Source organism: Cottoperca gobio, chromosome 4, assembly GCF_900634415.1.
Source record: "Cottoperca gobio chromosome 4, fCotGob3.1, whole genome shotgun sequence".
NCBI classification, from domain to species: Eukaryota; Metazoa; Chordata; class Actinopteri; order Perciformes; family Bovichtidae; genus Cottoperca; species Cottoperca gobio.
Window position 1 is genome coordinate 14,587,774 of NC_041358.1, and position 21,127 is coordinate 14,608,900.

Genomic DNA, 21,127 nt, shown 5'->3' on the forward strand with positions numbered 1-21,127 from the left:
TTGCTCTATCTGCTGTTGTCTGACTTGATTCACAGGGATCCTGCTGATTGGCTGCATGATCTGCGACTCCGAGGAAGCAGCTGTGAGGTGGGGGTTTTGTGAGGTATTGGGGGGGAGTTACTATAGTATCTCTGTTATTTGTACCGTGGTTATTGCACAGGTGTTGTGTGTGCATGTGTAATGGCTATTCTGTAATAAAAAGTGCAACACCCAAACATAGAAATGAGGTCAGATAGAAGTTTTTTAATGTCACTGTGTACCACAAACTCACAGTAAGTTAAGTGTAAAAACAACATGTGTGTTTCATGCTGTTAGGTAGCGTTTGTTACCTTTGGACAGAACCATGCTAACTGTTGTTTCCACTGTGCATGCTAAGATAAGCTAACCATAAGCCAAAGCTTCATATGTACAGGAATAGTTTGAAATTATGGGAAATACACATATTTACTTTCTGGCAAACAGTTAGAAGAGGAGCAAATACCACTCTCAGCCATCGTCATCTAACTCAGCAAGAAAGTGAATAAATATAAAATATCGTATATATAAATACATTTTCCAAAATATTAAACTATTCCTAAGAGCTCAAAAGTAGACCTTGATAGGTGACAAACTGAATTCAGAATCCTGTATGCATTTATGGATTTGTGTGTGTGTGTGTGTGTGTGTGTGTATGTGTGTGTGTGTGTGTGTGTGTGTGTGTGTGTGTGTGTGTGTGTGTGTGTGTGTCTATGTGCTGTCTCTAACCCCCACTTGTTCACAGCACCTTACTCTGCTGTCAGATCAACAGATATATCTTTGTCTCTGAAGCTACAACATCGCACTTCTTAGCGGTAAAGCAGTGAAACGTATCGTAAGTAGGTTTTATTCTTACTGTATATCTAATTTAACAGCATACATGCTTTGTATTTGTAGATTATGTTAAAACTGGGCCTGAGGATACATTGTATTGAAGTAATGCAATACATCAAGAAAAAACATACATTACAGTTTGAAATCTAATTTGTTAATCATATATTTTTCTCTCTTAAATGCCACATGAAAGTTTAATAGCAGCTGTTGGCAGTGTTCAAAGTGTGTTTTGACATTTTTTATATCATTTGTCCTTACAGAAAACGTGCAGTAATTGAATTCAAATTGAATCTGTAAACCTACAATAATCTATAATATTTATAATCTTGTTTATTTTATGAATTAGCAAAACATCTCCAGATTGGTGTTTTTGTATTTCCACAGCTGTGGCTGAGCAAAGAAGTGTGTGTGCTCCACAGTCGGGTTGAGGCGTTGTTGCTTTGGCTTACAAAAGTAGAGATTACATGTGCAAAAATATAAATAGCTGCTTTCTTTGTTCCTTGGAATAGAAAACCAAAAATGGTTAAAGAGCTCTGTGTGTGTGTCTTTTATCGCTTGTTACTTTTCTTAAAATTACTGGATGTATTTTTGGTTCTGGACTGAAGCATATCTGCAAAATGTTCCAGCCGCAGTCTGACGATATCGGTCTGGACGGCAGAAAGAGGGTTTTATGTACTACAGAGTGTGCTTGTTAATTCACAGTGTAAGTGTGAGAGTGTTCACAGACAATGCAAACATTACATTTAGTTTAAGATCAAACCACAATTAACACAAAAAGCCAATTTTATTAAAAGAAATGAAGCAACTGTTGAGGTGCTTGTGTTATTTTTGTCTGTAAAATAAATTATTTAGACATTACATTTTTTGGGAGTAAAATTAAACTTTTTTTGAGTGCAGATTCAAATCTCAACAGGCTCAATACATTTTGGATCTGAATCATGACAAAGGAACATATCTGTTTATTTGTATGTCATTTGTTTCCGTTGATACAGGAAGTGCTTCAGTTTGGGGAATTGCGGCCTCTGATCTGCATCTACCTACATCTTTAGTTGTTTAGTCATCACTAAAACAAAGGGCAGTTTGGGTGGAAATAATTTAATGCATTAGGGTTTATAGGACACATTATCTGTTGGTGGATGCCTACACACTCTCAAATGCTGATGTACGTATACAGAATGCTTTGAGTTACATAACAACGAGCTGACTTCCCGATAGCAACACCAAAATAATCATGACCTAAAATAACTTAAATGGCTGAATAGTTATCACTGGAATGCTCTTGTAATCTACAGAATAACAGCTTTTAGTAGTTAAAGAAGCAAATTAAATCACTGACCTCAAGGTGGTATTTACATGTATGATTCATGAGAGTAAAAAAGTTTAAATGTCTCTGCGTGAATGAGTCTCAACGCTGTTGGGGGGGCTTTGCTTTTTGTGCTTTTACTCTTTTCAAACAGACATCGAGAGGTCACTATTTACCTGACCCCTACTTGATCCTGTCAGCCTGACGTTAACGTTAGCATGCTGCTGAAGTCTTGGCATTTTTTAGATGTTTGGGTGTCAGGTTATAGTGACTAGGCAGCGTCATTGACAACATATTCTCTGTAGTATTTCTAATTTGACAGGGTTATTGATCACCATGAATTATATTTGTGTACTTCTACAATTACATGAGTATTGCACATGTTGTTTTATTTCAACAATACTTTTGGTTTTGAATTTAACACCATGTAATACAGCCTTTTACATTCATATAATATATAACACAACATAAAATTGACAAAGTGAGAAAGAAAACTCAAATCAAGAATGCTCCTCCTGTTTTAATAAATCTATAAAAATTGAGTATATTATTGCGATAGTTGCAAAATATAACAAGTACTTAGAAGAAAGATTTAAATACATTCGGCTAGTTTACATCTTATAAAGTAGGCTTTTGATGTAAACAGTCACAGGCTCAGTTAATAAGATACAGCTCAGCACTGGGTTCAGAGCCGTCTCGTGTTATCTTTCTCCACTTTTTGCTTGTGTGGTTCATAATACACAAGTCAAGTAGAATAACCATAAAAAACATCATTTAAAAACAACAGCAGCAGCTGACCAAAGGCTCCTGTAGAAGTCGGAATTTTCTTGTTGGACAACTGTCAATGTTTTGGTTGGTTTGGTCGTGTCGTAATTTACAAGCAGTGTGAGTAATATCTTGTCATGGCGTGTTCGGTTTGTTGGTTTGTAATAACATTCACTTTCTCTTTTAGCTTAAGTACGTTCGAGAAATATTACAGTGATGAATTTAGAAATTGTATCACTACTATCTTTCTTGCTCATTGTTTACTGGGAATTTAAATTATGGAAAGATTATTTATTTCTCTATATAGTATATTTGCTGAAATATACAGAAAATCCATTTTGTACATGTTGTTGGCGATTAATTGTTTAGGTTATAATCGGACAATAGTTAAAAAGGCAAATCACAGTTTCCCAGAGGTCAAGCTAAAGTCTTCACATTGATTGTTTTGATCAACCAACAGTCTAACACTGAATGATATTTAACTTATAATCATATAAAGAAAAAGGAAAGAATAAAGTCTCACATTTCTGAAGTTGGATAGAGCAAATGGTTTGCTCTATAATTGACTTAAACGTTTAATACATTATCATATAGTTGATTTTAAATTAAGTTGTCTAATCAACTAAACAGTAAATATATTGAAAGTGCAGTACAATCTGACCTTAACATAACATGATGACAAGAACCCAACATTTAGTCTCACCTAAACTGAACTATATTGATATATCCTAAAGGAACACCACACTAATAGGCGTAGGTGTAGATGGAGTTTATAAATATGTGATATCACAGCTTTTCTGTAGATGTGTGGGAAACCCTTGTGTCCACATCGTCAGCTCTGGAGGTCTTTGTTGTGGTGAGTCTTGTGTCTTGTGGCAACTTTTTGTTTCTGCTCAGTTGTCCACTGTGAATGAGGCCAAGAAACACAGGTTTGTAGCCAGGAAGTTGAGGTTTTCACTCACTTGCTTTTTTTCTTTCTACGATTTTACATTGTGTTACAATGTGAGGTGTTAAATTATAAAGTTATTGGCTCTCAAAAAAATGTTCAAGTTCCATTGAATGTGTGAGTGTGAGCTTTTCCATTTTTATATATGACTTAAACGATAAATCAATTTTCAAAATAGTTTATCTTAAACCAAGTTAAGTTAAATTATCAATACATTTTCTGTACATATTAAAATAAATCACTAATCATTTCAGCACATCACAGAATATCTTGAAACTTTAACTTCAATTAAGTAAAAAAATACCCATCAACACACTTTCCATTCACACCAAGAGCGGAAACTGATGGAGATTGTAAAAGTTAAGTCAAACGCAAAGTAAAAATTGTAATAATTGGTAGAAATGGTTTTAGCTTGAACCTTTTCCTCTTATTTCTTTGTAGTGTTATTATTATAAAATCTCAATCCTTATGACAAGCACTTCTACCAAATCAGATTATCTCCTTTTCTGCTTGTTGTGAGCTGACGTATTATTGTCAACTTTTCTTTGAACTCCAACAGGCATTTTCCGCCTGCTATCACAAAACCGCTCGACACTGCAGTCAAAACCTGCTTCATTCGAATCTTCTCTTTATGTCTTCACATAACACCTTTACTGAAGCCTGATATCAGATTCCAAACATACACATAACATTGTAGCAGTTTTAAAGATCTAGTGAGGTAAATTTCCCTCATACATTTTCCTCCCATAAAGGAAAACATACAAATTTGAGACTTTTAAGCAGAACGAATGATCTCGAACCAAAAAGCACCTGTTCAACAGAAGAACAAGATGTGGGAGAAAGGAGGCTGTGAGGGCGGACTGTAACTTCCTGTTGTGGCTTTTGTCACCAGTTTGTTAGTCTGTGAGCTTCATGCAGTTTCAACGTGTGGGTGCTTCTTGCTAAATATCCTGTCTGTGTCGAGCTGACAGTCCTGAAGAAACAAACTCTTGGTGTAATGTAGAAGAGAAGAAGAGGTGAGGTTTCAGGATGATATTTTCGTTGCTTTTTTGGAAAAACATATTGAATGTTGTCCATTTTCAAACTGTATTTCCACAGCTGTTTTGTAATTTGGTAGATGAGAAATTTGTGATTCTTGAGCAGACAGTGGGGAGGTAGGGGCTGAAATGTCAGAGGTCACACACTGTGAGTGTACTGCTCTCCCATTGGCTTCTGAACCAGAATATTCCTGAAAACCTTCAGCCTTTTTTTTTTTTTATGGAAATGTTTCATAAATGCTTTCCCTTTCTCTCTCTCTAGGTCATTTCCACCATCCAGAACCCCAAGCCAAAGTCCAGCTCATCGCTCCCAGGTCTCACCATGTCCATCGACCCGGCAGCCGAGCTGCCGTTCTACTACGGCAGCATCAGTCGCTCAGATGCCGAGCAGCACCTGAAGCTGGCCGGGATGGCCGAGGGGATGTTCTTGCTGCGACAGTGTCTCCGCAGTCTTGGAGGCTACGTCCTGTCTATTGTGTGGAACCTGGAGTTTCACCATTACCCTGTGGACAAGCAGCTTAATGGGACTTATTGCTTCACAGGGGGGAAGCCTCACTGTGGGCCTGCAGAGCTCTGTGAGTTTTACAGCAAAGACCCTGACGGGCTGGTGTGCACCCTGAGGAAACCCTGCCTGCGCTCCCCCGATACACCGATACGCCCTGGCGTGTTCGACAGCCTGAGAGAAAACATGCTGAGGGAGTACGTGAAGCAGACCTGGAACCTGGAGGTGAGGCTGGTGTTGAGTACTTCATTTTTAAAAGTAAATGAGTTTCTCGAGAGCTGCATTTAGTAATTTAGTATGTCCACTCCTCTTCATTACAGAGGGAAACATTTTACTTTTTACTCCACTTTATTCATTTGACAGGTTTAGTTTCTGTACAGATTAAGATTTTACATTAAACTCACAATAAGATATTAAAAACTCACATTGATAAAAACAATCATTCATTGTCATATTTCAGATGTCTATGAGTTGTTAGCTGTTTCACCAAAGAGACATTTCCCTTCTTAAATTCTCACAAAGTTTCTTTTTGAACAATACAAAATAATGTTTGAGACCCAAAATGGTCAAATTATCCAATATTTACAAAAAACAAAGATTAGAGAAACGTTGAAAAAGGCCTGACATAACGTGCCATCACCAAGGACCCTTGCAGTTACAGTCTCCTCTTTAACAGAATCTCCAGGGGATTTTGGAAATTGCACCTTTTCATTTGTTTTGTGTTTGTTTGTTATAGAGTTTGAGGTATGGCCCTCTGAAGCCCGACTTCAATCCAAAATCCTGTAGTTTTATGATTTTATGAGACCAGTAGCCTTTTATCACAGGTGGGCTTCTGATAAACAGCCAAACTGGCTCCAGATGCCTGTGGACTCCCACCAGGGACCAAAAGAAGCCAGACAAATCATAGCACCTCTTAGCACTGGTGGAACTGGTGGATTTACTCAAATTAGGTACTGTAGTACAATTGTGAGGTAACATTTTCTGTTTCTACTTCTACTCCACTACATTTCAAAATAACTTCTTTTTACTTCACTATATTTATTTCACCAATAGAGGTAGATTTTAATTTACAAGTTCTAGCAAATTAGCACATCATACATAAAAACATATTAAAACTTTTATTAAATACCATGCACTACTGAAGTTAAATCAATGGTTTCCATGTGTTGTTGTGTCACATTTGGATGTCCTCCATTTTCCCTCAGAATTTCTAAAGTGATTTTAATTAAAGAACTCAGATTTATTTTGTGATTTAATTGGACGATGACTAACTCCTAGGTTGGGAACCACTGGACTAAACTACTTGACAGCATATTGAAATGAGTTAACCCTTCATCAACCAACAACATTGGTTGCATTGATGCAACAGTATTAGTGATCTAATATGTAAAATGTATTTATCAAAATATATCACAGGGGCCATTTCTCTGCATATATTGAAGTACATTTTGCTAGTAAAACTTTTACATTTAAAATGTGCACCTCTTTAAAAATATATATATATATTAAAATATATTGCTGCAGGTTATCAGGTGTCCAAAGGGAAAAACTTACAGACATTGCTGAATGAAATTCTGTATTTAGGGATACCATTAGGGATACCTTGCATAGTAACTCTAAATCAATGTGTGAATTCTGCATGTGTGTTTCTTTGTCTTGGCTGTGTTTTTCTGCTCAGGGAGAATCGATGGAGCAGGCCATCATCAGTCAAGCTCCTCAGCTGGAGAAACTGATCGCCACCACAGCCCACGAGAAGATGCCCTGGTACCACGGTAAAGTCTCCAGGCAGGAAGGTGAGAGGCGGCTTTACTCTGGAGCACAACCGGACGGCAAGTTTCTGTAAGTTGCTCAAGGTGATGTTTTTGCATCTCTTTTCTTTCTTTTTTTATCAACCAAAGGTCTCCATGCGGTTTTTAAGCAACACTGTTTTTTTGTTTCTCAGAGTGAGAGACAGAGAGGAGTCGGGTACGTTTGCTCTTTCCATGGTGTACGGGAAAACAGTGTACCACTACCAGATCCTCCAAGACAAATCAGGGAAGTACTCCATGCCAGAGGGAACAAAGTTTGACACAATCTGGCAGGTTGGCCCTCCCATATGCTCTTCTCTTCTTTCATTATCTAGTGATTATGTTGAAGCTGATGGCCTTTTTATTTTTACTGAAATTAAATGTTATCTTAATCTCTCAAGCTGGTTGAGTACCTGAAGATGAAAGCTGATGGCCTGGTGGCTAATCTCGGGGAGGCGTGCATTAACGGAAAAGCTGCTTCAAGTAAGTAATTTATTTCCTTTTCTCAGTCATATCAACATTGATCATCAACAAGCTCACTGAATTTCCAGTTCATGTTTCTAGGTTATTTGTAACATTTAACCTTGATGATCTTTACACCTACTACTAAAGTTCTTGATATAAATCTATTTTACAATCTTTCAGAGACACCCAGTCTTCCTACAACAGTGAGTACCGACAACATCCTGCACTGTTTGAATCGGCATAGTTTTATACATTTATATTTGAATTTATATATTTTATATATTGAATGTAACTCTTTCAGAGGCGGCCCGCTACAAATGGATACACACCGCCACCTCAAGGTCAGTCATCTGAAGTACAACCAGTTTATACCACACATAGTTAGTTGCTCTGTTATATGCACATGCAGCAAAATAACTTTTGTTTGAGCAGCTTTTAATAGTATAAAAAGTATATGAACCAACACCACATACCACAGAAGTTAAAGACTAAGCTAGTTTGAAATGCCTGTCCCTGTCTGGGCCTTTAAATACATAAAACTGAATAAGGAAGTACAAATAAAACAGCACAAAACCCAAACAATTACAATTGGAAGTAACAATACAACCGTGTATACATACTCCATGATAAGTAAAAGTCCTGCATTCAAAATCTTATTAAAGGAGTATTATCAGCCAAAAGTACTTAGATTACTCATTATGCAGGTAAAATGGCATATGCAAGTGTTTTTCTAATTATTAAGTATCATAATATTATTGTTAGGTTATTATTTGGCATTAAGGCATTTTCACCCGATGTGATTTGCTCTCTCACAGCCCCGAAGGCGGCCAACACCATGCCTGCAGACCGCGACGTCCTGCCGATGGACTGTGGTGGATTCAACCCGTACCACAACCCGAATGAAGTGAAGAGGTTTAACATCAAGAGGAGTCAGCTGCTGATCGATGAAGTTGAGCTTGGCTCTGGGAACTTTGGCTGCGTCAAGAAAGGAGTCCTCAAGACTGATTTGTGAGGGCTAAAACATTATTAAACAAAAACTTTGTAATGAAAGTTTCACTGCTGAACCCTCAAGATGTGGTTTTGCAAGCACATGTACTGTATATACTATCTTTAAAGGTCAGAAGTTCATCCAAAATGTTTTGTTTGTGTTCTCTCAGGGGCCAGTTGGATGTGGCCATTAAAGTGCTGAAGAGTGACAACGAGAAGCTGGTGAGGGAGGAGATGATGAGGGAGGCAGAGATCATGCACCAGCTGAACAACCCCTTCATCGTCCGCATGCTGGGTCTGTGCAACGCTGAGAATCTGATGCTGGTCATGGAGATGGCCTCCGCTGGACCTCTTAACAAGTTCCTCTCCACCAATAGGTGAGTTAAGCATATGTAACGACTCTGAAGAAATGATCATGAGCAGACTTGGTACAGTTGTTTCTCTTACTTAATATCACACTTAGAAAGGAAAATACAAATCACAGTTTGTTCCCACAGGGTGTTTACCTCTTTAAATGTAGAGGTGTTTACTTATGACCCCTTTGCGGTTATTACTTAATGATATGAGGAGTCAAAAGAGTGATTTTTCATTCTCAGATTTATGCAGGACCCTAAGGAACAAATTACATTTCTAAAAGAAAAAACATTTTCTTCTTAATTTTTTGATTTTTGTGACCATCAATGTTTTTGTTCCCACAGGGACACTGTAACCGTGGAGATCATTGTCAACCTGATGCACCAGGTGTCGATGGGAATGAAGTATCTGGAGGAGAAGAACTTTGTGCACAGAGACTTAGCAGCTCGTAACGTCCTGCTGGTCAACCAACAGTTCGCCAAAATCAGTGACTTTGGGCTTTCCAAGGCCATCGGAGCAGATGACAACTATTACAAGGTGCACACAGCGTCAGATTATTTCACTGCAAGTCCAAATGACACATGTAGAACCACTAAAGGATGGAGCTGAGGGATTGTCAGTGTTGCAGCTAACAGAAAACAGATAGCGTTTCTTAAATTGATTGCTTTTCTAGGAATTACTGAGCTCCCCCTACACACTAACTAACCCAAAGTTACGACTCTGTAGAAACTAAAGTAATCACTCAATTGATTTCTTTTTCACTTGGTTACTGACCTACATCTGGAGGAGTATAGGGATCAGAAAGTCCCAGGAATCCCTGACTCCAAGGAAATAATATACAACTGAACACTTTGCTGTATAATTCAGCAAGACTTTTATTGTTTGGGAAATAGTTGCCCTACTACACAGATTTATTTTTCTTGGCAACCCCATTATCCACTTCCACCAATCGTACACTTACACATGTAATAATAATAATTATATTTATTTATATAGCACTTATAGAAACCAGTGTTACGAAGTGCTTTACAAAAAACACAACACTAAAAAGCGCATTAATGTTCGAATAACGATGATTACACTGCACTTTATTTTCAACATCTTGCTTTCAAGAACAAAGCACAGCGTAAATCAATAGTTAAGAATAAAAAATAAACCAAAATGAAAAGAGAAATTCTAAGAAAGAAACATGTGACATGTATGAACTAACATCAATATTATAAATATAAATAAATATTATATATTATATAAAAATGATAGGCCTGTTCCCAAGTGTTTAGGCAGTGTTGCCGTGTACTGACTTACTTATCGTTTAACTTATTTATAAAGTTGTTAATACAATTAGGCATGCTAATTGGCTTCTTCTGGCATTTTTTCAAAAAGTAAGATTAGCTTACATACAGTGTTTTTTATATGTATTGCTAATTTCTCCTGTTTGGAGATTACATTTGTATTTAATATGTAATAAAATGAAGGTAAACTAAACATCACCTCATTTTCTTTAATGTGGAGAAATGTTGCATAAAAAATTGGAAATGATCAAATCTTGCAGCACCCTTTACCATCCATCCATCTTAAAGCACCCAAGAGCCCTTTCCCCTTTAATTACAGTTTGTTGGCTCTGGTTATCAATGATGCAGGCTGCCTTTCATTGACATGCTGCTTATTGTCATACATGTTGTGTTGTACAGGCTCGTACTGCTGGTAAATGGCCTCTGAAGTGGTACGCTCCAGAATGTATAAATTTCCACAAATTCTCCAGTAAAAGTGACGTGTGGAGTTTTGGTATCACCATGTGGGAGGCCTTTTCCTACGGAGGGAAACCTTATAAGGTACCATGTGCAGAGCACCATCAAAGACAGCTATCAGTTGTACATATAAACTTGAATTACAACTCTTTTTGTTTCATAATTTTGTCTAGAAAATGAAAGGACCAGAGGTGATGCGCTTCCTTGACAGTGGGAAACGCATGGATTGTCCAACAGCATGTCCAGAGCGACTGTATACAGTGATGAAAGAATGCTGGATATACAAGTAAGAAAATAAGTCTGACTCTTGGGCATCTTAGTTAGTTAAGCTTTATTTAATCATGTAGTCTCACACAAACAATATTTAACCCTTGTGCATCACAATGTGTGCAGTGTCAGATTTAAAAACAAAACAGAAAAATAACTCCCACGCGCTACCTTAGACGACAAAAATGTCCCATTCCTAAAACTGCTATAAAAATACTATACTGTATATTAAGATTATTTTCCACTTTTCAATGTTTTAACCAACATCGTATTATTGTATTATTTTCTGTATGCTAAATGCTAGGGGGATTTTTCTTTTTCCACAGTCAGGGATATGTCAATGATTAGCAAAAATATTTATTTTGATGCAATGCATCCAACACTTCAGTACTCAATAACACAGCAGCATCAACCCTAGTGGAAACCAGGAAAGAAGCATGTATTTGGCCCATCGAGCAAACATGAGAAAATGGCACAATCTAGTGGAAAATAGTAAAAACTACGATTTTGAAGCAAGGGCTCTAGATTGAAAGCCTGATATAATAGAAGGCATGATTTTATGCTGTAATAGTCGTGGGATTAGAAATTGTGTGTCAATGAGTTTCAATTGGGACATTTCTGTCTGGATTTTGGCTACACAGTTCTTCCGAAATAATTTTTTTTTTTTTAAAAGCCAAAAATGTCCCTAGTGATGCACAAGGGTTAAGAAAATATTAGTCAACGGTATCAGAAGGGTTGGGGAAGATTTTTAAAGTGTACAGCACAATGTTGCTTTTTATCAAGCGAGTTAACAGTGTCATCCACAACAGAAGGACAATACTTTCCTCAGTCAGAAATAAAAACAATGCACCATATAATGTGTTGTATTTGAGATTATGTCAGTGTTGCACAGCAACGTGACCTCTTATAATCTTGTGGCGTTGCCTTCCTTTATTCACAACCTATCAAACGTCTGTTTCGGGCCCTCCTCTCTCACAGGCATGAGGAGCGACCTGACTTCAAGAAGGTTGAGGAGTCCATGAGGTCTTGCCACTATTCCATATCGAACAAGGCCAAGCCTGAGGGAGCTACAGCCACTACCGAGCCTATCAAGTAGACAGAAACAAGGCACATTCTGTCCCCGTGCTGCACAAAGCATCCTTTCAACTGGCCATTAAACATCCGAAACAAAGAGCTTTTTATGAATGGTGCACACTGACCAGCTTCAGCTACAGTACCGATATAGATAAACAGGCCTCAGTGACAATAAATGTGCATTGTAAATTGGACTTCAGTATGTCGTCCATGTAAGGAGGATTTGTGTCTCTCTGTCTCTCTGTCATGATTTGAATGTTAAGTATGACATCTTTGCATTGATGAACAAACTCATTTTATATTCTGGTATTTTGGAGTATAGTGGGGTATATAATACATGTACAATTGTTTTTTATGTCAAATAACGTGAAAGAAACTGCTAGAACTGTACACTTTAATATTATTCTTTTAACATTCCTGTAAAGTCAGTGAATAAAGGTCAGATTTTGGTTTACTTCAACCCAAGGTTTATCTGTAACATGCAGGTTTTAAGTGGTTTATAATCCCATAGGCCTACTACAAGCACTATTTTTATATTACTTTTCTAATATTTCTTATTTTACTTATTTTTAATTGTGTCTACGATATTATCATTGACCATTTGATTATTATTTTTAATGGCCAACATGTTTCAACATATGGAAAAAACTCATGGCAGATTTTGTGTAGCCTTACCTAAAATACTCTCCCCCAAAAAAAAGGCATTAGAGAAAAGATTAGCAGAGTTTGCAGAGTTGTATGGAGAAATATAGCCATTTCATGATGTTTTTGTATAGTAGCCTACTAAGTAAATAAATAATCAGTATAAATAAAAGGAGCATTAGCATTATGTGTGGGAATGCATATTAATCTTGAATAATTTAAGGACTTTAAAGCAGATATTTTATGTATTTTCCTCTAAATATTTAAAACATGATGTATTGTGGTTTATTATGACTGTGTTAGCTGTCCCCTGAGCTGCCAGGCAACAACTGAAGGGCACACGACACCGGAAGTTGATGGATTAGTCTTCAAAATAATGGCGTAGTTTTCACAGAGAACATCAGGCCTAGACATTGCATGTTGCATTCACGGGCAGTGGTGGAATGAGATCCCAGCCCTACATTTACAATAAACTTGAGTAAAAAGTAAAAAAATATGAGCAATAAAATGTTCTCAAATAGCCTAATTAATATATAAGTAAGTAAGTCAAAGGTATTGTGTTAAAACATCCTAAATGCCTTTCATTTTGGGAAATTAAATAATAAAATGACTAAAAACCCAAATTATTTTTTAAAGAAAAGTCTCAATCAATGGATGCCAATGATGTTATACTATGAAAAAAAACCCACAAAGTTCAGCAGACTGAATTTATAAATTTATAAAAGTCAATCATCATCCTATTCAGATTCATGTCTGTTATGCTGTCCTTATTTCATTATGATGCCTAAATGTTTTCTGTTTCGTCTTAATGTCATATGTTGTAAGTGTTAATTTCTACAATAAAGAGATTTAAAAATATTACATTGGTCAAAGAGGTACATTATATTGAAGGTCCTGACCGGAAGTTACCACCAACGGCTTTAGCTCGACACTGGTGTGGTGTACTTTTCGTTTCCCAGGGAGGAGTCAGACGTTAGTTTCTTTATTAAAGTGTCATGTTTATTGAATTAACAGTAATTATACATCATGTATCACGTATCCATAATGTAGTCTGTGAATGGTGTAGATGTAAAGCTATTGGTCAGATAATTTTCGATTTTTAAAAAAAGATCGTAGAAGAAGTAAACTGAACGGAACAGGAAGGCGGAACAAGTAAGTTCGTGAAAGTGTCTTTCAACTGTGCGATTTCGTCACCGTTTGATCGTCCGTCTGAGATAATGAATGTTTTCACATGGTTTCTTTTTAAGATGTGATGTTAATGTAGTATAAATAATTTCGGTTTGTCCTGTCTTGTTTGTGCTTTTAGCTGTTTTAGGAAGCAACAAGTCCGACCGAGTTAGCTTGGCGCGTCACGAATAAACTTCGTACAGTCGTCATGTGCCCTGCTGTTTAATCTCTAGGCTTTTATCCCTTAAAGTGTGCTTAAAAACGGTATGAAGTCCGCTTTATTGTGACGAGGAGGGCGCCGATATCTAGATAGAGGTAATTAATGATCATTAATGCTCTGTTATATTGGTGACAGACGGTTTAACTTGGTTTTATTGTCATTCCGCAGATTCTTGTTTTTTCACGGCGGAATTAGTGCCTGAAATAGGAAATGACTCATGTTCACTTTAGGGCGATGTTTCATCCTTAATGCAAGCTGCTGTCACTGTTGAGACTTGTCGTTTACCTGAGATGTTGAGGCAAAAGTTTATTTCAGGTTGCCACTAATGCATTTGTCCTCATCACTTTCTCACCATTTAATCCATGATGAAAGAATTATAATAAAATAAAATGTCCGGCATTTAGTGATAATCATTAGCGCTCACATTTATTTAGGTTCTTGTACCATAAAGGTATGGTTTCATCTTGACATGACCGCCATCTTTTATGCCACCTCTCAAGATAATTATGATTGATATTTTACTAAGAATTTATGTGAAGGGGTTTATACTTTGCTACATATCTGCAAGCAACTTTAGGCCCAAGACAATGCTAAAACTGGGACACAGATGCCATTGTTGTGTTAAGCCAGCTCTGACGTATTATATGTTTAATAAGCGCGAGATTGTAATAGAGCTGAAAAGATTACTTGATTAATTGATTACTAGATCTACAGAAGTATTTTTTTATAATCTATTATTCATTTAAGTCTTTTTTAAAGCTTGAATGCCAAACATTACCTAGTTCAGTCTTCTTAATTGTGAGGATTTGCTGCTTTTGTTTATGCCTTGGACTTTGTGATGGACAGTTGTCTCTATTTCCTGACATTTGAAAGACCAAATAATTAAATAATTGTTAGTTGCAGCCATAGATTGTAATAGCTTTGTAATATATTAGGAATAAGTGGCACCCTAAAACAGGCTTGACAGAAAGTATGCACTTAAGAGAACTGTACATCTATTAATCAAACTGTGTCCCTTTCTTTCTCTCCCCTCCTTTAATCATACGCAGGATCACGAGTCGAAACAAATACCAAAAGACAGTCCAAAACACAAACTCTGCACTGGTTGTTTACACAACCTTTTGACTGCCGCCATTCAAATAATAAATAATTCACCAGAAGCATTCAAACAATTCTCCTGGCGCCACCACATGCAACCATGTCCATGGCCCTGAAACAAGTCTTCAACAAAGACAGGACATTCCGGCCCAAGCGCAAGTTTGAGCCCGGGACGCAGCGCTTCGACCTGCACAAGAAGGCCCAGGCGTCTCTTAACGCTGGGCTGGACCTGAAGATGGCCGTGCAGCTGCCCCACGGTGAAGACCTCAACGATTGGGTGGCCGTCCACGTGGTCGACTTTTTCAACCGCATCAACCTCATCTACGGTACCATCAGCGACTCCTGCACCGATCAAACCTGCCCCGTCATGTCTGGTGGGCCCAGGTACGAATACCGCTGGCAGGACGAGCACAAGTACAAGAGGCCAACGGCACTGTCGGCCCCCAAATACATGAGTCTGCTCATGGATTGGATTGAGGTACAAATCAACAATGAGAACATCTTCCCCACCAATGTCGGTAAGTATTGAGATTAGTTATAGATGGTGTGTTGAGACTTTGGTTCCTTAAACTTAACAACTAGAATTAGGTCAAAGACTTTTTGGTTTTGTGTGTCTTCTGAAGGAGAGAAACGGTATCTTAGCTGTCAACATCCAAGAAATCCTCCTGATAGGGATCTTAGGAGGTTGGTTTAAATCCCTGAGTCAGGTAGTGAGCTCTGCTTGTGTGCAAACCAAGCCACCATCCATTCATAGACATGATGTTCACAGACTCTCAATGTCACAAGTAGGGCTATTACTGTCATTGTCAATTACTATGAACTATTTCAATAATTATCTGGTCCATAAAACTTCACAAAAACATTATTAGTGCCCATCCCAAATAACAATAGCTCAAAATTATTTACAACAGTCAAACTCCCAGTGGTGTTCAATAAGTAATGATTCAGATTCTCACAGTTGAGATGCTGTTACCCAGTGGTTCCAAACCTCGGTGCCGGAACCCCCCCAATGTGTCGCAAGATAAATTTGAGGCTCCACAAGATGATTACCAGAAGATGAAAATGGAAAAGAACATATTTATGCTACATATGCAACAGATGACAAGGGGTGACAAGTAAAGTTTATTTTGTGTTAAAGAGGGGTCATGAACTGGTAACGTACAAATATTATACCGTGTTTCCAATGCATGGTACGGCTCTGCTCGACTCGACTGCAGGTACTACCCCTGCTGTGACATTCGCTAAATCCTTTCATCTGCAACCAAACAGAGGAACGTCTTCGTCAATTGTACAGCGTAATTTGCGGAATGCCATTTAAAAAATAAGTACAATAAAAATACAAATCTAGGCCGCTTGAATAGAAAATTGCAATTGCTAGTATTGATGCCAGTTTGCCTATTTAAAAATGGCAGGTTTGTGCAGGACGTCCCGTGTTGTACAACTGACAATTCTCTATGACCAATCAGTGGTCTGCAGTGTTTAATTTCCACCTTCTAGTATCCGGGCTCAGCTCACTTGGAACCTTGACCGAGTTGTACCAAAAATAAAGTACCATGTACTATCTACAACTTTTACAAATTCGTTGCGATATCATGCAGTGGAAATGCAGCATTTGGTATTAAATCACTTAAATGATTCATCTTTCTTTTAATGGACAAATCATGTCAGCACTAGTCACACAAAACACCCCAAAAAAACACTTAAATGATTAACGTTTAATGAATGCAATGAAAAGTTCAAATGAGATACAGATAAAATTCTACAGAGTAAAGGAATTTGAAATCTGAAGCTACAGTTTTTAGATAACCAAAATATGTTTTAGATTAAATCTGCGAGGCCACCTTTATTAGATTACCTACTGTGTTGCACATTGCAAACACTACCAGTTAATCTTCTGCTGCTGTGGCATTCTCGGTGTCTTATTATCTCAGTCTGTAGCTGTGTGCATGCTCTTTGCTGTGGCTCAACATCTGACTAACTACAGAAACATCCAAGCAATGGATTTAAAAATAGGTCACACAATTTACATTAGGCTATAATTAGAAACGACCTCTGACACGTGTGTCCTCTGGAACAGATTCCTGAAATATTATTGAGTTAGTCAAAGCAGAAGGACATACTAAATTAATTACTTGGTGAGATCAGAGGCTTATCCCTTTGACCAAGTCCTGTTGGTTTTCCATTCATGTATGAAGTGATACTGGTTGGGTCCTTTCGCATGCTGGTATCCACCCTGAGGGCACAATAATGTTTTGCCTTCATCATGACTCGGGACACACACGTCTTTGATGAAAATGTTGTTTTTTCTCTATCAGTCAGACACAGGTAGCAGTTGTGCAAAGAAACACATTGAAATGTTCATCTCAGTTCAAATATTATGTAACCATTGCAAAAAATACATCAGTAATTAAAATGTGTTGCTTTCTGTGAAGCAAATAGCAAAAGGTCATCCTGGATTGACCGCAGTGTTGTCCCGTCTCCATCTGTTTGACCCGCAGGTACTCCCTTCCCTAAAACCTTCATGCAGGTGGCTAAGAAGATTTTGTCTCGTCTGTTCCGGGTGTTTGTCCACGTGTACATCCATCACTTTGACCGCGTGAGCCAGATGGGGGCCGAGGCTCACGTCAATACCTGCTATAAGCATTTCTATTACTTTGTCACTGAGTTCAACCTCACGGACCACAAAGAGCTGGAGCCTCTGGTGAGTCAAAGAGGGGGATACGATCAAATATGGAGCTGAATGCAAAAATAAATTAGATATTGTTTTAAAATAATGGAATTTCAAACGCTCAACCATAAAATAGTTAAAGCAACATGTTTCTGAAAACAGTAATAGGAATCACTTGTATCTTTGTTTTTATTTTTTATAATTGCAACCAAGATAAGATACTGTACTTAGAGGTACATTTAAGAGTTGATAAATAAACTTGTCAGCACCCCCTGGTAGACAAACTATGTAATTGGGGCACCGTTTCTAAATCATCTTATTACTTATCTGCCGACATACAATAGACGGCAATAATGATGTATTCCTGATAAGCTAATATAGTCAGTCAATCGTAAAGTAGTGGGTTTCCTGTATTTAGTGATTTTTAGTTAAAAGAGTATACTCGTGGGGAATTACAGCATGAGATCATTTCCTCTTGCGATAATTTTAAGACTTAACTAATCAAAGCAAACACTGTACTTGTAGATCGGTAGGACTAAAACATTTTAGCAATTTTCGAACGTCAATCATTTACGAAACAGGATGCATTTGAGATCTGTAAGCAGCAAGACTTGCAAAAATCACAAATGGGACCCTACAACATTTTTGTTTTCAGGATCTAGAAATCATTATTTTACATAAAATGATTTTGAAAGACATTAATCAGTCAGGTAATGCACTGTGTGTGCTGATTGTTAGTTGATTGTTAATAACCACTCCACCCTCTGTGGGAGACTATAAGTTCTGTGTGTGTTTGCCATGTCTCATGCTGTAACAAAGGACTGTGTGACCAAACGTTTAGACAATAAGCTGGATGTTTGCGATGGAGATTAGTAGGGCTGCACCAAATAGTTTGAAGCTTCATTCATAACGTTGACATTCAAATTCTACATCAACATTCGAATGCTGCACAGCATTATTATTTTTTTATGTCATTCATTCTGTTTAAGCCCGCCATTAGTGCATATTTGCAGTCTTCCAACTCTGTGTCCTGTGTGCCTTGTGTCTGCAGAAAGAGATGACCTCTCGGATGTGTCACTGAGGGGACACAACTGACCGGTTGACACACACCGGACGAACACATCCGTCCATCTAGAAGACTGCAGAACTAAAAGAAGAAACAAATTTAAAAAAGAGTCTATTTTTATATTTAAGTACTGTAATCTATTTTAGCCACATACTGTAGGTTTAAACCTTGTCAGATGAGGAGTTTTGTTCCTTTTTAAAAACGTTTTCACACATTTTATCAGCGCACAGTATTAAGAAGTGTATGTTTGTGTTGATGTTTTTCTATTTTATTTGAATCTCAATCATTCCAGGATGCTTTTGTCTTTCTGTCTGTTTAAAATGATCTAAAATTAGTATGATTTCTTACTGTACATCTGTAAAATCACTATGTTTTATCAAAATGATTCTCTACTCTGTTATAAATTGAATTTGGTAATCAGTATTTAAATGAACACTGACTGGGTATCCTTTTGGAAGCATATAGTACTGGGCTACGGCCATTTTATGTCAGTTTTACCTCTCACATCTGAATCAATGCAGTAATTTAGTATGTTTTCAGGCCGAGAGTATTCTGTACAAATGTTACAATGAGAAAATACATTTTTTTTCTGTTTCTGAGAGTATTTCTTTTATATGTTGAAAACCTTTCAGGCATTTAAATACATTTGGGGCTTGGTAAGGTTTATATAAAAGTTATACACACATTTATAAATGAACCAATAATGCAGTAATGCACTGCTGGTGACTCAGGCATTATCAAGTCTGTGTCATTGCACGCCTCGGGTCACCAGGCTTGTTCTCAGATGTCCAACCTGCAGGGATGTTTGTTGCAGATACTCTTGGCAGCTGAAAGTCACACGAGACTCGAACCTCAAATGCCATAACCCTGCTGACTAAATGTAAAACTGTCCACTGGGTGGCATCAGACACCAGAACCTGTTAGGAGTCAGAAAATAACTAATCCTACAGTTTAATGTTGTAGGCTTTATGCCTCTTCATGACAATAACTGGCCCCAGTTATTGTCATGAAGAGGGGAAGTGGGTCCTTTCTAGACCTGATTCGATTAAGATGGTTATGTAAGAAACAGGCCAGATTGTCCTGTGATGAATACACAGAGTTTTTGTTTTGAATGAGCTGGTCGGCAAAAGTCATGAATAGGCTTGAAAACAACAGCGTTGGTCCGGTTTAGAAGCAGTTATCAGTCATAATGGTTTGGATTATGTAAACAGTGAGATGCAATCTTGCACACAGGAAACACCCATATGTAAACACAAGTACTAGATATAATTACAAACGCCTAAAACTTGTGATATTGTAAAACATAAGGAAGTAAAATACAAACAAATGCAGTGGAGTAAAAAATAAAATAATTCCCTCTCAAAATGTAGTGGAGTCGAATTATAAAGTGGCAATAAATGGAAGTAGTCAAGTAAATTTCCTCAAAATTGTTTCTTTAGTACAGCACTTGAGCAAATATACTTTGTTACATTCACCACTGTCTATCCGTATATTCACAGCTGAAATATATTATTTTTACTTTTCCTCCTTCATTCAAGATTTATTATTCAAAATAAATCTTAATAAACCAACATGATGTAACTATCTGCTCAATACCATCAACCACTGAAATGACCTCATTGCCTGCAGAAACCTGATCCTCACAGGATTGTCCCGCCTCTCGGCGGAGTCACTTCCTCCTGAACTCACTACTGTACTCTGGCCGCATGTGTTACGTCTGTACCCGCCTTTTGCTCTTCGCTCCCTCTGCCGTGTTTTTCTCGTCTGGAATGTACCAGACTGCCTCTGACGGGGTTGAAGAGATGAAGGAAAGAAGCCAAGAATAAAGGGGATGGATTTCCGGCTGCAGCCAATCAGACAGGAGCTTATCCAGTTCTGTGAGGGTTTACACAGCAGTGTGTGCCCTGTTGTTTTGATGCGATGGTGTGATTACACGAGGTGAAACGGGTTTGGAAGATAATGTGACTCGGCAAATGTTGGAATTGCACACACCCTAACGGTTTTGTGGCTTGTGAGTCTGTCTCCTAGCGCAGAGCTGTAGCTAGTATAGGGATGAAAAGTGTTCATGAAACACAAGCTATTTGATGGTGTCACCTGATGTCTGACGTTTAACAGGCCAAACGATAAATTGAGAAAATAAACTTCTAATTAATAAACACTGAAAATAATTGTTGGTTGCAGT

At 37.6% G+C, this 21,127-nt stretch overlaps 2 protein-coding genes across 5 annotated transcripts; both read left to right on the forward strand.

Annotated features, from left to right (window-relative positions):
* Positions 1-774: 774 nt before the first annotated feature.
* zap70 (zeta chain of T cell receptor associated protein kinase 70) lies at positions 775-13,506 on the forward strand. Of its 3 annotated transcripts, none has more exons than XM_029429305.1 (13): positions 775-850; positions 5,163-5,627; positions 7,081-7,241; positions 7,345-7,483; positions 7,591-7,672; positions 7,835-7,857; positions 7,956-7,995; positions 8,470-8,662; positions 8,812-9,018; positions 9,340-9,532; positions 10,687-10,827; positions 10,917-11,029; positions 11,989-13,506. In XM_029429305.1, exons 2-13 carry the CDS (start codon positions 5,223-5,225, stop codon positions 12,104-12,106), a joined length of 1,815 nt encoding a protein of 604 aa, XP_029285165.1. In that variant the 5' UTR covers positions 775-850; positions 5,163-5,222; the 3' UTR covers positions 12,107-13,506. The 3 variants fall into 3 exon arrangements, with proteins under 3 accessions (XP_029285165.1, XP_029285166.1, XP_029285167.1); XM_029429306.1 differs by lacking the exon at positions 775-850 and adding an exon at positions 4,791-4,879; XM_029429307.1 differs by lacking the exons at positions 775-850; positions 5,163-5,627 and having other exon boundaries at positions 7,230-7,255.
* Positions 13,507-13,638: 132 nt separating this feature from the next.
* On the forward strand, positions 13,639-19,539 carry mob3a (MOB kinase activator 3A). Of its 2 annotated transcripts, none has more exons than XM_029429308.1 (4): positions 13,639-13,878; positions 15,163-15,729; positions 17,710-17,912; positions 18,931-19,539. In XM_029429308.1, the coding sequence occupies exons 2-4, from the start codon at positions 15,312-15,314 to the stop codon at positions 18,958-18,960; spliced, it is 651 nt and encodes a 216-aa protein (XP_029285168.1). In that variant the 5' UTR covers positions 13,639-13,878; positions 15,163-15,311; the 3' UTR covers positions 18,961-19,539. The 2 variants fall into 2 exon arrangements, with proteins under 2 accessions (XP_029285168.1, XP_029285169.1); XM_029429309.1 differs by lacking the exon at positions 13,639-13,878 and adding an exon at positions 13,978-14,208.
* The last annotated feature ends 1,588 nt before the right edge of the window (positions 19,540-21,127 follow it).

What these genes read in the sequence shown, in the direction of transcription:
- mob3a (XM_029429308.1), top strand. Translation starts at nt 15,312, where the DNA reads ATGTCCATGGCCCTGAAACAAGTCTTCAACAAAGACAGGACATTCCGG. An exon ending in CATCTTCCCCACCAATGTCG is followed by an intron (nt 15,730 to 17,709) that starts GTAAGTATTGAG and finishes TTTGACCCGCAG; the next exon opens with GTACTCCCTTCCCTAAAACC. An exon ending in ACAAAGAGCTGGAGCCTCTG is followed by an intron (nt 17,913 to 18,930) that starts GTGAGTCAAAGA and finishes TTGTGTCTGCAG; the next exon opens with AAAGAGATGACCTCTCGGAT.
- zap70 (XM_029429305.1), top strand. Translation starts at nt 5,223, where the DNA reads ATGTCCATCGACCCGGCAGCCGAGCTGCCGTTCTACTACGGCAGCATC. An exon ending in TAACGGAAAAGCTGCTTCAA is followed by an intron (nt 7,673 to 7,834) that starts GTAAGTAATTTA and finishes ACAATCTTTCAG; the next exon opens with AGACACCCAGTCTTCCTACA. An exon ending in GGAGTCCTCAAGACTGATTT is followed by an intron (nt 8,663 to 8,811) that starts GTGAGGGCTAAA and finishes GTGTTCTCTCAG; the next exon opens with GGGCCAGTTGGATGTGGCCA.